At 40.6% G+C, this 15,293-nt stretch overlaps 1 protein-coding gene across 6 annotated transcripts in view; it reads left to right on the top strand.

The window, feature by feature from the left end:
* The window catches only part of SPAG17 (sperm associated antigen 17), a 275,909-nt gene that overhangs the window by 51,275 nt on the left and 209,341 nt on the right, over positions 1 to 15,293 (top strand). For all 6 annotated transcript variants that reach the window (XM_035252595.3, XM_009001977.4, XM_009001979.4 and 3 more), the window contains exon 2: positions 15,094 to 15,234. In XM_035252595.3, coding sequence (XP_035108486.3) covers positions 15,205 to 15,234 — 30 coding nt within the window. In that variant the 5' untranslated portion in view covers positions 15,094 to 15,204. The remainder of the gene's footprint in view (positions 1 to 15,093; positions 15,235 to 15,293) is intronic.

Below are 15,293 nucleotides of genomic sequence, written 5' to 3'. Positions count from 1 at the left end.
ATAAAGGTTTGAATATTTTATGTAAAATTTTTAACTTTTACATAGAATATTTTATATATTAAAAATATATAAATAACTGATATATTAAAATATATATCAATCAATGCAGTGAAGTTTTAATCACTATTAATAAAGCTCTAAATATTTTATGTAAAAGTTTTTGACCTGCAAAAAAGTTAATACTTACCATGCAAAATTTTATGATGCTGAAGATGGTGAAAGGTTTTTGTTGATCTGGTGGGGCAGACAGAATAGCACCTGCAGTAGCTCCAACGGTACCATTGACTACCGAGAAAAATGGCTTCAATGGTAAGTATTTACATAAAGTTGGTTCCAAGGTGGTGACATGCAAAAGGTGTGGAGTTTCAGCCTGCAATTTTAGGGAAAAAAATCGACAAAATGACAAGAAAATAAATCTCCCAGCACTGAACCCTGTACTTTTAAGTTTCACTGTTCAATTCATTTTACATCTTGTATAAAAACAGTTGAATAAGATCCATCTATGGATGATTTTCAGGGATCCCCACTATTCACATTTCTCTGTCCGGAAAAGTGCCCGGTTAACCTTACATTTGTCTTTAAGCCAGTTTTCCAGCCATGGCAAAACATTTCCTATACTTCCATGGTAACTCAATATTTTTCTTACAGAAACTTGTGAAATGCTTTCTAAATGGTTGGGTAAATTCCGTTTCCTGACTTTCCTTTGTCCTCACCCTTCACCATCATTATTCTTTGTGTTGTTCTTAGTGTTTTTTTCTGTTAAATATAATTGTCATGTGCAGTTTTGGGTGGCACAGACACTGTATCCGTTTCTCAAGCAGCGTTTATTGAGGAGAAATAGCAAGGGAACTTCCAAAATTATATGAACACCAATGACAAAGCATGTGATCCTAAAAATGTATATGACTTCATGTATGTATACATATTTGAGTTCTCATTAAACTACTTTAAGGTTAGGAATATTAAGTTCAGCCACCTCTGCCTTCACATCGAATAGGATGCTGAGTAAAAAAAAGATTTTTAAAAAATTTACACTTGTTACTGTAACTGTAAAGTCAAAGTACCCTCAAAAAAGCCTGCTGTTTAACTTGCCATGCATAGTCTATGAATTTGGCACCAACCTAAGGAAATGTGTGAAAAATGGTTTATTACGGCCATATTTCAGCTCCTGATGAAGTGGTGTCATTGTCTGGGGTAAATACCCAAGGTTTTTTGCCTTATGCCAAGGAAATCAAGGACACAGACACATGCAGAGTGAGGTTAAGAGTAGAGGTTTAATCGGCAAAAGAAAGAAAGGGAAAAACAGCTTTCTCTCCTGCAAGAGAGAGGGGCACCTGAGTGGGACTTCTGGCCCCCTTGGACCAGAAGTTTCAGCATCACCTGGGAACTTGTAAGAGATCAAAATCCTTAGGCCCCACCGTAGATTTACCGAATCAGACACCCCAGAAGGACCCTGATGATGTACGCTTTAACACGTGTGAAGCTGACCCACGCTAGCATTCAAGACGTGCTCTAAGGCCACAACCACAGTGCAAGTACTGCATTGCTTATGTAATACAGACAGTGAGTTTTCATAGGCAAGCAGAGGACACTGTTGGGCTGAGACACTTAGCGAAATAGTCACAGGTGAGGCGGGACTTTCACCTGGAAGGACGGCATTGTGAATAAAAGGACCAGGCTGAGCAAGGCAGAGAGTTGAGAGGAAAACATATGACATGTTTGAGATACCACAGTTAACAACTAACAATAAAGTGTGCTTTACACACACAATCATGGTTATTCCTCAGAACAACCAAAAAAATAGTATTCCCACATGTATGATGAAATTCAGCCTCCGGAATTGACACAGAGCAACTTGCCCAAGAGCTGTAAGAGTTTAGAAAAGTAATGAAGATAAGGTGTTGGAAGTACCTTAGGAAGAGAATGTAAAGGGCTTTGAATTCCATACTTCAGAGTTTGGGCTCTATATGAAGGAAGACACAGAATGATAAAATTTATGTCTTAGAAAAATTAATAGATTGGAGATGAGAGTAGCTGGAATCTTAAACAGAACCTATAGATGGTATTTTTAATAGCCCAGATTCAAAGTAGTTATAGGTAGAACTAGGAGAATAGTGAGGAGAATAAAAAGGAAGAGACAGATTCAAAAAACTCTGGGAAGAAGGCAACCGTGATTGCATATTTGAGAGAAGAATGGAAGAGGATTTTAAGTTATGATGACTGGGAGAAATGGCTAACCTCAGACTGACAAATTTAGTAAAAGGAACTTAGTTTTTGTTGGTTTTTTTTTTTGAGACAGAATTGTGCTTTTGTCACCCAGCTGGAGTACAACGGCGCTATCTCGGCTCACTGTAACCTCAGCTTCCTGGGTTCAAGTGATTCTCCTGCCTCAGGCTTCTGAGTAGCTGGGAGTATAGGTGCCCACCACCATGCCTGGCTAATTTTTGTATTTTTAGTAAAGACAGCATTTCACCATGTTGGCCAGGCTGGTCTTGAACTGCTGACCTCAGGTGATAAACCCACCTTGGCCTCCCAAAGTATTGGGATTACAGGCATGAGCCACCATGCCCGTCCAAACTTAATTTTTATTGTTTGTGATAGGGAGGGTTTTTTTGCCTGATTGTTTTGTTACGTTGTTACGATATGGAGAGATGTGAGGAGCTCAGTTTCAGACATGCTGACTCTGAGATTATGGAAGAACATTAAGGTAAAGATGTTCATCAGGAAGTCAGAAATATGGACTATATAGCTCACACTGCAAGGATGGAGACGTAGACTGGGGAATTGTCAGAACAGAGGCAATTGCATGGGATAGTTAAAATATCCATGGGTAGTGTGTGCCAAGAGAACAGAATTCTGTGGGATACCTAAAAGGTTTTTGTTTACAGGACAGAAGACGAGAAAGAACCTGATGGTCAGAGAAAGAACAGCCGAAGGAGTAAAGGCAGAATGAGAACAGGGTGGTGTCATGAGAGTCAAATCAGAGAGAAGGTCACAAAATCGCAGTTCAAGTCTCCCACCTACAAACACCTTGGGAGAATAGGCAAGGCCTATTACCATATCTGGTCATGAGGACATCGTCAGTGATATTCCAGAATGAATTTCAATAGGGTGTATGGTAGCGGTGCTGGTGGAGAGGGAAGAGGTGGAAGAGGGACTGTGGGGATTAAGGACACTATGGCCTTTCAGAATGTGGGAACTTTAGGTGTAGGACAGTTTTGGGCGAGTTTGCCTATGAAGTGAAAAGATCCTAAGGGAAAATGGTTAGTGGGGAGGCTGGGGTTAGGTGAAGATGCCTATGTATGTGTGAAGTAGGACAGAGAGGAAAGAGGAGCAGACTGAAAACAGTGAGGGAGAGATGGGAAAATCGAAGCAACACAGTTAGAGAAGAGGTCATTTGCCCTAGTAAAATGAAGAAGGCATCAGAATGTTTTCTTCAGTGCAAGAAGAAGAGGTTAGTTCTTGGGGCCAGTGAAGGATGTTTTGAGATGGAAAATGTAAAAAGGATAGAAAACCTTGGCAGGAAAACCTTTCTCTTCTCAGGCAGTGGGAATGAGGTCACCCTGTAGATAGACAGTGGACAAGCAGGCATGGACAAAAAATTCATCCCACTAATTCTTCAAGTGACCTCTGCCCATGAGGCTTTTCCTAAGACACAGGGAGAGGTGGGTTCTAAGATAGCACATATCACCTTGTCTTATAAGTGTTTCTGTATCTGTCTCCTCTACTAAACTGTTGGTCTTTTGAGAGCAGGCAGTTTGTTTTTTTTTCTAGTAATTTTTTTAAATGCAGAAAAGCACCAAAAGATAATGTGACAAGCACATTTATATCCTGACAAAAAATTCGTTTTTTTTTAAAGTAAACACTGTAAAAATAAAGTCGAAGAACACAAGTCCTCACCCCTATCCTGTGTCAGAAGCAAACACTAATATCAATGGAATACACATCCTCTTAGCCTATCTACATTGATGAATAACATACAGTATTGTTTACTATATGATTTCACTAATAGTTAATGTTTACTATTTGGGTACTTATGTTGCATGTGCTGCCCTAGGAATAAAGGATGCAAACGTAAATAAGGCGAGAGCAATGAAAAGAAATGAACTAAATCTGTGTATCTCAACGTGGATAGACCTCAAAACATCATGTTAAAGAGAAAAAAAACAAATTGCAGAATTGGTTAATACAATATGAAACAATTTGGGCTCCATATTGTTCAACTTTGCCCCCTTCATTTCTAGGGCAGCCCATACAATGTAGGTACCCATGTAGTAAATATTAATTATTAGTAAGAAATTTGGGTGAATGGCATGATAATAGAAACGGGCACTGGGCACAGTGCTTTATAGCTATGAAATACTCTTATATGTAATCTCTTTTCACCTTTTTTGTGTATTTCTCTCCCCGGGCTGGTGCTGTTTAAAGGGCAGTGATTATGCCTTATGCCTATTCCCAGTGCCATGCCCATTTCAATTTTTGTAAGTCCTCAGTAAATATTAGCTGAATGAATGAATCGCTTTTCTGCTCTGAGTATTATTGTTTTGCTAAGGTCCAGGTTGTAAGTTCTTAAATGTTTTTCCAAGACCATGTGGTTGGAATCAGGACTAACAATTAGGTTTTCTGATACTAAATCCAGTGCTCCTTTTTATTACACCATTGAAAGAGCTATTGTGAGGACTCTATTAGGGAATCCATAGGAGAGGAATCATTATAATGAATCACTGCCCTAACATAGCCAATAAATAGACTCCACGTACCTGTGTAATTGGAGAAAATTAAGAACCATAACCAGATCTAGGGCTTAAAATTTATCTCATCGTTGACTGGGGACACTTTGTCACATGGTCCTTAAAGGGGGTTTATATTATGAAGGAGATATGTGATTTATGGGGGTGTGTAGGATTATACAAGTGAGGGAATAGGTGGGAAGCAGTTTCACTCAAGTAGAGCTGCTCTTGCTAAGGTCACTGGTGGCCTTCTACATGGACCTTTCCTCCCCTGGCTTCAGTGACACCTTCCCTCCCAGCTCTCCTCTACCTGTCTTTTTGGTTTGCCTCCTAAGAAACCCTTCCCTGAAAAAAAAAATGATAGTTGCATAGAACTCTAAAGAAAGTTACAAGCATCCTTGGAAGAAAGATCTCAGGAACTACTTCACACACCTTCAACCTGCACAATTTAATCCACCCTTCCACTAGGATTGATTGATCCTGATTAATACTTTTACCCTCCGCTTGTCTGTTGGGGTCTTACCTCATTTTTCTTACTCTGCGATAGGTCTGACTGCCTTTTACTTTCCTAGCACAGTTGTGGTGTCCTGGGCAGCTGGAGAAGTCAGGATCGCTGCACAGCATCAGCTCTGGACCCTCAATTAAAGCCAGTCAGGACCACCGATGTTAAATAGCCCTGACAAGAAATAGTTTCTAGAAATTTATTTCGAGATACAAGCGTTGTTTGCTAATTTTCACACTCCATCAGTCATTTTGTGTATCCCTTAGTTTGTGACATCACGTACATTTAGTCATACTGACATAATGAATGCTCGCTGAGCTGAACTGCTACTCATTTTTGTCGAATTGAGGTAGTACACAGATTCCCTGACACTATTCTTGCTCAAGTTACAGTCTCATAGTTTTTCTGACACACCCCCAGGGAGTTGTCGGACAGACTCCCATCATTCCCTGCCAGCATAATATCAAGTTAGCTCTCTAGAAGATCTGGGACTGCCCCACGGATCCTCTTTCCCTAACCCTTCTTTCTCACCCTGTCATTTGAAGACCATATCTGCAGACCTAAAAATCAGAACGCATGCTCAGACATTAGGAATATTATGAGGTAGGTAATTTGGCTGCCAGAATATTCCCCATGCTTGGACGGACATTTTATTGAATTGGGGAAGAATAAGATAGAGTTAGTAGCCAGGACAATCTTGTGTTAGTAGAGGTAGTCCTGGATATGCTTCACTCAAGATGGATGTTGAAATTAAATTCTGTCCATGGCTTTGTAGTAAACAAGGGATAAGTGAAGATACTTGCATTCACTGTAAGAAAAAGTCGTCCATAGGCCGGGCGCGGTGGCTCAAGCCTGTAATCCCAGCACTTTGGGAGGCAGAGACAGGTGGATCACAAGGTCAAGAGATCGAGACCATCCTGGTCAACATGGTGAAACCCTGTCTCTACTAAAAATACAAAAAATTAGCTGGGCATGGTGGCGCGTGCCTGTAGTCCCAGCTACTCAGGAGGCTGAGGCAGGAGAATTGCCTGAACCCAGGAGGTGGAGGTTGCGGTGAGCTGAGATCGCGCCATTGCATTCCAGCCTGGGTAACAAGAGCGAAACTCTGTCTTAAAAAAAAAAAAAAGAAAAAGAAAAAGTCGTCCATGAGATTGAATTAACCAAGCAACAGCTGTGTAGCATGGATGGCGAATGAGAATGAACATTGGTTGGTTATTTTGTTTCTTTTGGATAACCATACTGCCAAGACACAACACATTCATGAAGTATACACAAAGCTAATGTATAAATGACATTTACAATAGAGGAAGGAAGGCGGAAAAACAAAGCAAAAGGGCTACGATAGAGTAAATAATGAGCTAACATTAAACCTTGAAAATATAGCTTACTTTTTAATGTGGAAGATAGTGATGCAACACTGAAGGGAACTCAAGCAAGGTCAAAGACGTTCTGGTGCTTGAGGAAGGAGTTGATGAAAGGCTGTAGCTTTTAATAGATGATGATGAAAAGAGATCTCCTTTTTGGGGAGTGAGCCTCTGATTCCAGTTTTACATTTCTGGAGCAATTAGCAGGACTCCTCTTGGCTTTTCTTGGTCTCTTCTGTTAGAAGAATGTCTCTGATATGTAATATTTGTTTGAAAACCGAAAGAAGCTCGTTTCCTTTTGAGGTTTGCCCTACTTTTTATGTTCTGAAGTTCATTTTGAACCTCAGATTTTGCTCCGAGCAATAAAAGTGGTTGGATTGGACTAACATAATGGAGCCGTAATTTTAGCCCACTGTTGGGGGTGGGGAGATAGTTAAGGTGTGTAATGGTTCTGTGGTTTCTCTGTGGAGTAGAATTCCCTGCAAAGCTTTTCCATGTGGTGCTTTAATAGCTGTCTTAAAACTCTCCAATGCATGGAGCAAAACCGAATTAAGCTCATGTGCTAGATTGCTGGGATGGGCCGAAGACTGTGAAAAACGAAAGAAAAACAAACAGCCCAAGCCAGAGGCTACACAGTCCAGAGAAGATCCCCAGGATATATCTAAATTCAAAATCACTGCAGCAGTCGCCTCTTTTAATCCATTTTTGCAGAACTTTCTATAGAAAATTAGAATATTTCCCTTGCACATATTAATATTTTACATATACGTGGTGCTCAGCAAATTTACAAAATGATACTAGGTATATTCATTCTTGGGTCCTGCAATAGTCTTTTGAAAGTTGTATTGATAGATTCATCATTTTGAATGAGAAAAGTGAGTCACAAAGATAAGCCCAAAGTCATTTGACTAAGAAACCACAGAGGCAGAATTTGACCCTACCCCAACCCTTCTGCATATCTACATCAGAACGTCAATCATGAGTGATCACATTTAGTATTTATGAAGACAGGAAAACCAGCCAGACAGTGTATACAGGCATAGTAAAGCTGTTTCTAGAATGCTGGTTTTTCATCAGTGAATATAAGCAATGTATAGTGTTGTCTAAACATCCAAGGAATGAGCTGTTTCTCTAATTCAGATTCTGAGTGATTCAGAGGTATGAGTCCTTCCGAAGTGCTCAGTGTGACTGATAAAATGCCACATACTCAGTCGGCCCTCCCGTGCTACGCATGTGTGGAAATTCTCTTTAGTGTGTGGTTTTGGCTGCTAAGTTCCAGAAACATTTATTGAATGCTACTATACGCGAGGCACATGGGTGAATTAGGAAGTCGTCTAGGGGTCTGTTCTGGTATAATTCTAGGGGAGCCTTTTCCACTGGACCAGTTCACAGCCTGAAATAACCACCATTAGTAGGGCATCCCTTTGAGTTAGTTCAGGAGTCACTGGGATTCCTTTTTGAAAATGTAGATATTAGAAGAAATACTTTAAAATGGTCCTGGCACTAAAGTTTCCGTGTGTGTGTGTGTGTGTGTGTGTGTGTGTGTGTGTGTGTATATTTCAGATCAACTCTAAAGACTCTGAGCTGAATAGCAGGTAATACCTAGGAGAAGGGGGTAGTGGATTCTGGTAGGGTCTGGGGGTAGTGGATTCTGGTAGGGTCTGAAATGAGCCCTGCAGAGCCAGAATATAGCGGCAGGCCAGGAAACCTGTCTTATCTGGGGAGACGGGTGCACTAAGGCTCCCTATCAAAAATAAACTTCTATTTATTTCCTCTGTTTTTAAGAACTAGCCCTGCATGACATCCATGTTTTAGGCCCAAACCTGACCAGATTAATATTTGCATTTCAACCAGCAAACAACTGATTCATTTTCATATTTTGTAAGCCAAGTAAGCAGATCCACATCTCTAATGAAAAGCAGCCTGGGACTGTCCTCTTCCCCCAGTCGTCTGTATGGCCACCTCAGAGGTCATCATCTTCATAGCCCGTGCACAAAATCTAAAGCTCAGCATCTTCTCATTTGACTCTAATTGATGTTTGGCTTGTGTCTGTGGTTGATGATGGGTTCATGTCTCTGGCAGACTTGCACAGGGCACAAAATGACCTGATGATTTCTCATGCCATACTCACATTCTCTCCTATGACTCTGAAAAATTACTATACATACCTTTAGAATTTTAAACTAATATGTTCACGATTCTGGTCCTCTCTTCCAAGGACCTAGAGTATTTTAGAAACATGTCAGTTAACAAGTTTATTATTATCAAAGAGAAAATTATTTTACAAACTGTTGTTCAAACTTTTATTTGCCTTTTTGTGATTTTTTTTCCCCTGGCTCTCTCATAAGTTCACACTTAAAGCAGCTTGCGTGGACTAACCATGTTCATTCTAATGACCAATAAGAGCAGAAGCCCCCAAACTAATATCCTTAAGGGTGGCAAGGGTTATTGCTAGGTGCTATGCTGAGAAGGGCTTTCTATAGGTTTTCTCATTCAGTCTTCACAACAATCCCAACAGTCAGCTACTGTCATTATCTTCATTATGCATGAGGCATAGAGAAGTAACTTGCCCTGGGACACACAGCTTGTTCATGGATGTTCAAATCGGGGCTCAGTGAATCCAGACCCGGCTCTTAATTACTGTGACACAATAACCCATGCTTCTTCAAGGGGCCACCACAGTGTGAAGGAATTCAGTCACTTGTGGGCAAGGTATGCTCAGGTATCTCCCAGGTCATTGACCCCCACGTGCAGATGCCTGAGTGGGGAAGTAGGGAAACGGTCAGGAGGAAAGGAGAGCCCTTGAGTGGGTTGACCCTGCTCCTCTCAGTGGTCTCTATACTTGCTTTTCATAGAGCCCATTTTGAAGGATAGGACTTAAGACTAGGTCACACCTGAACCAACATCAGCAGACATTGCTGCAGAGTGTGTATTTGGGATGGGGGTGGGGTTCGTGTGCAAGAGAGGGAGTAAAATCTGTTTTGCTCTCCTTAATATTTTCTCAGAGACAGCTTTGGTCTTCCCAATAAAAATCATATGTAAGTCAGTCTTAGACATGCAGCTCTTCCTGGGATGGAAGCTATGATATGCTGGTAGATGTTTAGTAACCTGTTCTCCACGTGGAAATCTCCGATTTAGAGTGTTTGCCGTCGCCTTAGTTTAAATATTCCTACTGTATTCCAATTATTAAGGCAGTTTTACTGAAGAGAGTTGGGAAGACCCATGAGCAATTGGCTTCAGCACATCCCTAGGCAGAGGTCAAGATGAGGCTGAATCAAGCAGTCATTGCTGCAAGGGGCAGATGTCAGGTTACAGCCCTCTCCCAGATTACGGACCAGGACCGCACGCACTGTGTGCTGCTTCACTCAGCCTCTCTTCTCTCTCCACTCCACCCTGATATTCTTCTACCAGAAATCAAACTTATAAGAATTTCTAAGGCACCCTGAAAAAAAAGAAACCACAGAACTTGCAGCCTATAGATAGTAGGTAGGGAAGGGAAGAGGGATCAGGCCATCAAGGTACCTTCTGATAGGAGATGGGAGAAAGCAGGAAGGAGAGAGAGGGGAGGAATGGTTTTATAGGTGATGCACATTTGGATGTGGGTCTTTGACTGTTTTCTTCTCTCTGGAGGAGCATCCTCCTTCCCCTACCATCTGGTTGCATGTCTAAGTCACTCCTGGGAAATGCATCTAAGCCGAGGAATGGCCACAAGGCCCAATCGCCCAATCCATTGTCACTGACCCCTGGTGTGGGCCATATTAGATCAGATATAGTGTGTTCTCTTCCTAAAGGACTCCAGGGCCATGGACTATATACCCTGCAGTTTCCTGACATGCTACATTCTAGCATTTTATGATTCGAGGGTCAAAACCCTCTCAGGATCCAAATGTACTCCCGCTTGCTTTAAAATATCCACCAACAGATATTTACGTATAGAACCCTGCTGTTTCCCATTCACTGCCAGGCACCACAACGGGCGAAAGCATAGAAAACATGATTTCTGACCTAAGGAGTTTACAGTCTAGATGAGAAAATATGGCAGTCGTGTGGTCCAATTCCTAAATAAGGATTACTTCAGCAGTATGATTCAGTCAAACTATAGCACTTGTCATAAACTGTGAGATACATATAATTAGGGTCTATAATAATAAGTACAGTAAAGAGTTAGATTAGTGTATACCATGGTCATTAATAGTATTCGTGTTTGTTATGTAATAACATATGCCCATTTTTAACCTATATTTTCAGCCTATTTTACAGTTAGAGTCACACAAATATGATTGTAGCAGCCAGTTCTATGTAATAAAAATATTTCTTCTGCTGGCCGAAAGCCCATACCAACACTCCTTCTGATGCAGATCCAAGACTCTTTTTGAAGAAAAAATCTGGTATGAGAAAGACATTCACAAATCTCTGTCCATTTGGCAGTAAATCTACTTAACAAAAAGGTTATCGTTTCATCAGCGTATTGACATAAAGCACAGGTTTGCATATTCACACAGTGTTAACTAGCTCTTCATAAAACCTGACATTTTGAATGTTGCACTGATTTTACCTGGGGCATTTAGACAGCTTCTCCTAACAAGGGTGCTGGCCACTACTGGTTCATAGACCTCATCAGGCCCTGTTCCCTTCTGGGTAGAGGACTATGAGACTCTCTTCTCGAGTCCTTTAGGGACACAGGCCCCCTGTCATAACAGCAAAGGCAGCAGAAGAGAGCTTACAAGTCCTGCCCTTGTCTTTCCCTCTGTTAGCTGATTACTTGTGCTAATAGAGGGAAGCAATTACAATCCAATTGTCCAAAAGCTACCTTTCACTTGCTTTTGAAAAGGCTTTTGCAATTAAGAATATGAAATACCTAAGTAAAATTTGGAGAATTTGCAATACATGAAAGAAAAACAGTTGTAAATTTACCCTGTGTCTCTGGGACAGTAGGCTTCTGTGAGACAGCCAGTTTCTCTGCATTTACATGAATACTTTCTTGCCTTAGGAGACTACTGTGTAAGTGTCTGGGTTAAGAAGCCCTCCTGCTAGGCCTCGAATTAGGTGAGCCTGGTAAAGTAAATAAAAGGAAATGGATTGTGTCCATACATGACTTCATTCCCATCCTTTGAACGGCTTTATCAATCACTAGGAAGGGCGGGACTCAGCAATGATCACGTACAATACATGCCTCCAGGTCATAGAGAGTCGACTTGATTTCCTAAGGTGCTTTTGGTGTGACAGACCTAGACCCTCTTCCTCCACTATTGGATGTATCTAGTGTAGCTTTTCTGAAATTATTAATCTTTTCTTTCTCTCAGCTCATGCCACTAATTACACCCACATTTCTTAAACTATCTTAAAAATTTTAAGTTTAAGATAGTTTAAGAAGTTTGGGTGTAGTTAGTAGCCGGTGGGCAATTGGGTTGCACACACTGTACTTTCATTTGCCCACAGTGCTCTACCCTGGCTTTCTCCATACTAAATTTCTCTTGCTTTCCTGTGAACTTAAATTTAAGGACTTCATTTAACTGCATGTTGGGATAGGATACACTTAGAGGGGTGTTTTTGATTGTATTTTGCCAAATCTAATCTGTGTCTGATTTTTTTCAAGTTTTTTCTTTCTAAAAATGCTGCCAGTTGGTGGAAGTTTGGAATCTCTGGTTACCCTGGAATAGTAAGAGGAAGACTCAGAAATTGCATTTGCAAATAATTGCTTATTTAGCTGTTCTGTCCAATTAGCTATGGGGAAATGACTTGTTCTTCCGCAGTCGAATATTGCATATTTGCTAGCATCTCACTGCCCCCTGCTGCAGCTCACAATGAGTGCATCCTTCTCTGTGGGCATTCTCTATATTATTACTGTCTGCCTGGTCCCTGTCATGCTTCCTCAGGTTCTGGCCAAGTGATTAGACGCTAGATCAAAACTCTGACACAGTGCTGAGTTCCATTTTGCCACATAGATCCAATTTTAAAGCACACGTTTGGTGGGCAAGAGAGCGTAGATGGGTAATGGGGACAGAGGAGAGACGTGGCCCGGACCCCCAGCTCTTATGGAGAGCTCTAAACAAATCTGAACCTGCTGTCACCTGGGCAGACTGTCTCAGAGTGACTTCAGAAACCCAGAGGTTTCAGTCTAGTGCCATGACTTGGAGGAACGATTTTATGTCAAGATGTTTCCTGGAGCAAAGGAACAAGAGTGTTGCAGTTGAGAGAAAGAAACTTGGGAAATTTTTTAACCTCTTGGATCCTTTGTAAAATTATTATTTTTTTAAAAAGCAATCATATGATGTTTTAAGGATTTAATACATAATCTTTTTGAAGGCTCTATGCACATGTATACATGTGAGATAAATCTTTGCCTATTAGTTTTATTATGGCCAGGGTAGCCCATTAGGTGTAATTTAACGATTATAGATAGACATTCTGGGCCCAAAGACGTATTCCCAAAACTGTTATAAAATGATCATAAAGTTGCAAGCAATGTCCATGGTCTCCATGAGGTTCTGCCAAAATGACCTTGAACAAGCCATTTAACTTTTTTGGACCTTTGTTTTTCCATCTGTAAGATAATAGTGAAACTATTTTGTAGGGTGACTTAGGGATTCGATGAGGTCACATATGCCTGACACATGGCAGAATCACGGTGATCGTCAGTTCCCTCCTCCCCCTCCCCCCTTCTTTGTTTCTGGTCCAAATAGCCAACACCTGACCTGACACCAAATAGTAATGGGTAGACAGGTGATGGACTCTCTCAATTGCCCCCAAAGGGCAGAAAGACAGCCTTTTCTTGTCACCATCAACTTTCGAATATTGGCAAGGAAATCTGCAGTGGATTAGAATCTTCAGTCTTGGAAGGTGAAGTCAGGAACTTCGAGGTGTTGCCCGTCCTGGAGCTGGTGAGCTTTGTTGGGGAATGAAAGGCATTTTTCCCTTTAATAATGCCTACAGTTGCAGCTTTGACCGAGGAAGCAGATGAGGAAAAACAAGGCATCATACTCAGGAAAGGTCATTTTGTGATCATAGATTTTTTTTTCTAAAGAATACATTATAAATATCATACCTACTTTTAAGAATCAGAATGTTTTATAAAAAACAAATGGTCAGTCTTCCTCTGGTGAATTTAGAGACAAAAAGAATGCTTTCAACTCGTTGAAACAGAGAAAACCACACAAAGTCACACCTACCTGCATCCGTGCATGCACACACACAGTTTGCAAAATAGTAAAATATAAATTACAAACTTAGTAAAATATAAATTAATTTTTATGCTTTTACATGTGTTTTTTGGTTTGGTGATAGCCTTGAGAATTGGATGCGTCTTGTTAGGTAGTTAATAGATTTCCATGGAGGAAAATAAGAATTTAAGGATAATCACTCTTTGATGGTAAGAAAGGATTTACACTTAAGTATTTTCTCCCACCGATACCCTAGTTCTGTCATCAACCTGATTATAAACTGGGCAGAAACCAGAGGAACCACATAAAATGATACATTTTACTAAACCTGTGTGACCTTTTCAAACCTTAGACATTGTTTTGGTATCCACCAGGAGACTGTTTTACTATATTTGAATCAGATCTCTAGAGAGGAGCTAGGGAGATGCTTAGATATTGACCTGTCAAGCCCTTTATTTTACGAATGGGGAAACTAAGGCCCAGAGAGGTCACAAGACTAGAGTGCCCTCCCTTATTATTCTCTCTTTTCTGATGTCTTCATCATGTTTATTTGTGTCCTCTCCGCCTAAGATCGTTAGTGTTCAAAAGCAGGAATCCTGATTTGCATGAGTAGCTCCTTCCTCAGCAGCTCACAGTGGGTAGTGTGTGGTTATCTGGTGACAGCCGCTCTTAATGTCCCAACAGAAATTATAATTACGGTAAACAAAGAGAAAAAAGTAGGGAATGTAATTCGTTAGTAACTTATTTTTTTTAACTATGTGATGCAAAATATCATGTCCAAGTGTAATATTTTCACCCATTTCCTGGGAGTGGAAAGGACTCACTTGTGAATTAGCAATGAGATTCTTGTATTACACTAAGAGAAAAAGATACGGTTCAGTTCTCATTTGGCAGCTCATCCAACATGACCCAACATTTAACAATTTTTTCAGCTTTTTCTGTGTTCCTATCACTATTTAGAGTTTTAGAATATACCAGGGGGAAAAATAAAGATTCCTGGTTTTTGAGATTGCATCTTAATGTATATTTGTGACATAGGAATGGTCGATTGTTTTCCAACACAGGATTATTCTTGGACAGCATTCTAGGTAAAGTGTCGTTTTTAAAAATTGTCTTCCTCAAAATTGTTTCTCAAGCAAATTGTGTTTTGGTCAAGTTGCATGAAACGTGGCACAATACTGCCGCCTTGCAACTGCTTCAGAGAATCACATACGTTACAAGGTCACCTCTGTCTTTAAAGTTTGCAGGAAAATTATTCTGTTTCTCAGTGGAAACGTCTGACACAAAATGACGTATTCAGGAATATTTTAAATCTAATTCTGTCTGATTTTTAATAGAACGATTGGAAGGCCTCCATTGCTTTTGTGGTTGGGAATCAGATTCAAGATGATCTTCTCATCCGAGCCCTTACCCTGGCTGTCCAGGTCCCCCAGCGTAAACTCTTCAGTATGGTATCGTGGCAAGACATTCTCCAGCAGGTACCTGTCCATTCCTACCTCAAAGTCCCCTGAAGACTTTTTTACTTAAAATAATAGAA

Source organism: Callithrix jacchus, chromosome 7, assembly GCF_049354715.1.
Source record: "Callithrix jacchus isolate 240 chromosome 7, calJac240_pri, whole genome shotgun sequence".
Lineage (NCBI taxonomy): Eukaryota > Metazoa > Chordata > Mammalia > Primates > Cebidae > Callithrix > Callithrix jacchus.
The sequence above is the reverse complement of the archived record's forward strand: the minus strand, read 5'-3'. Positions and strand labels throughout refer to the sequence as shown.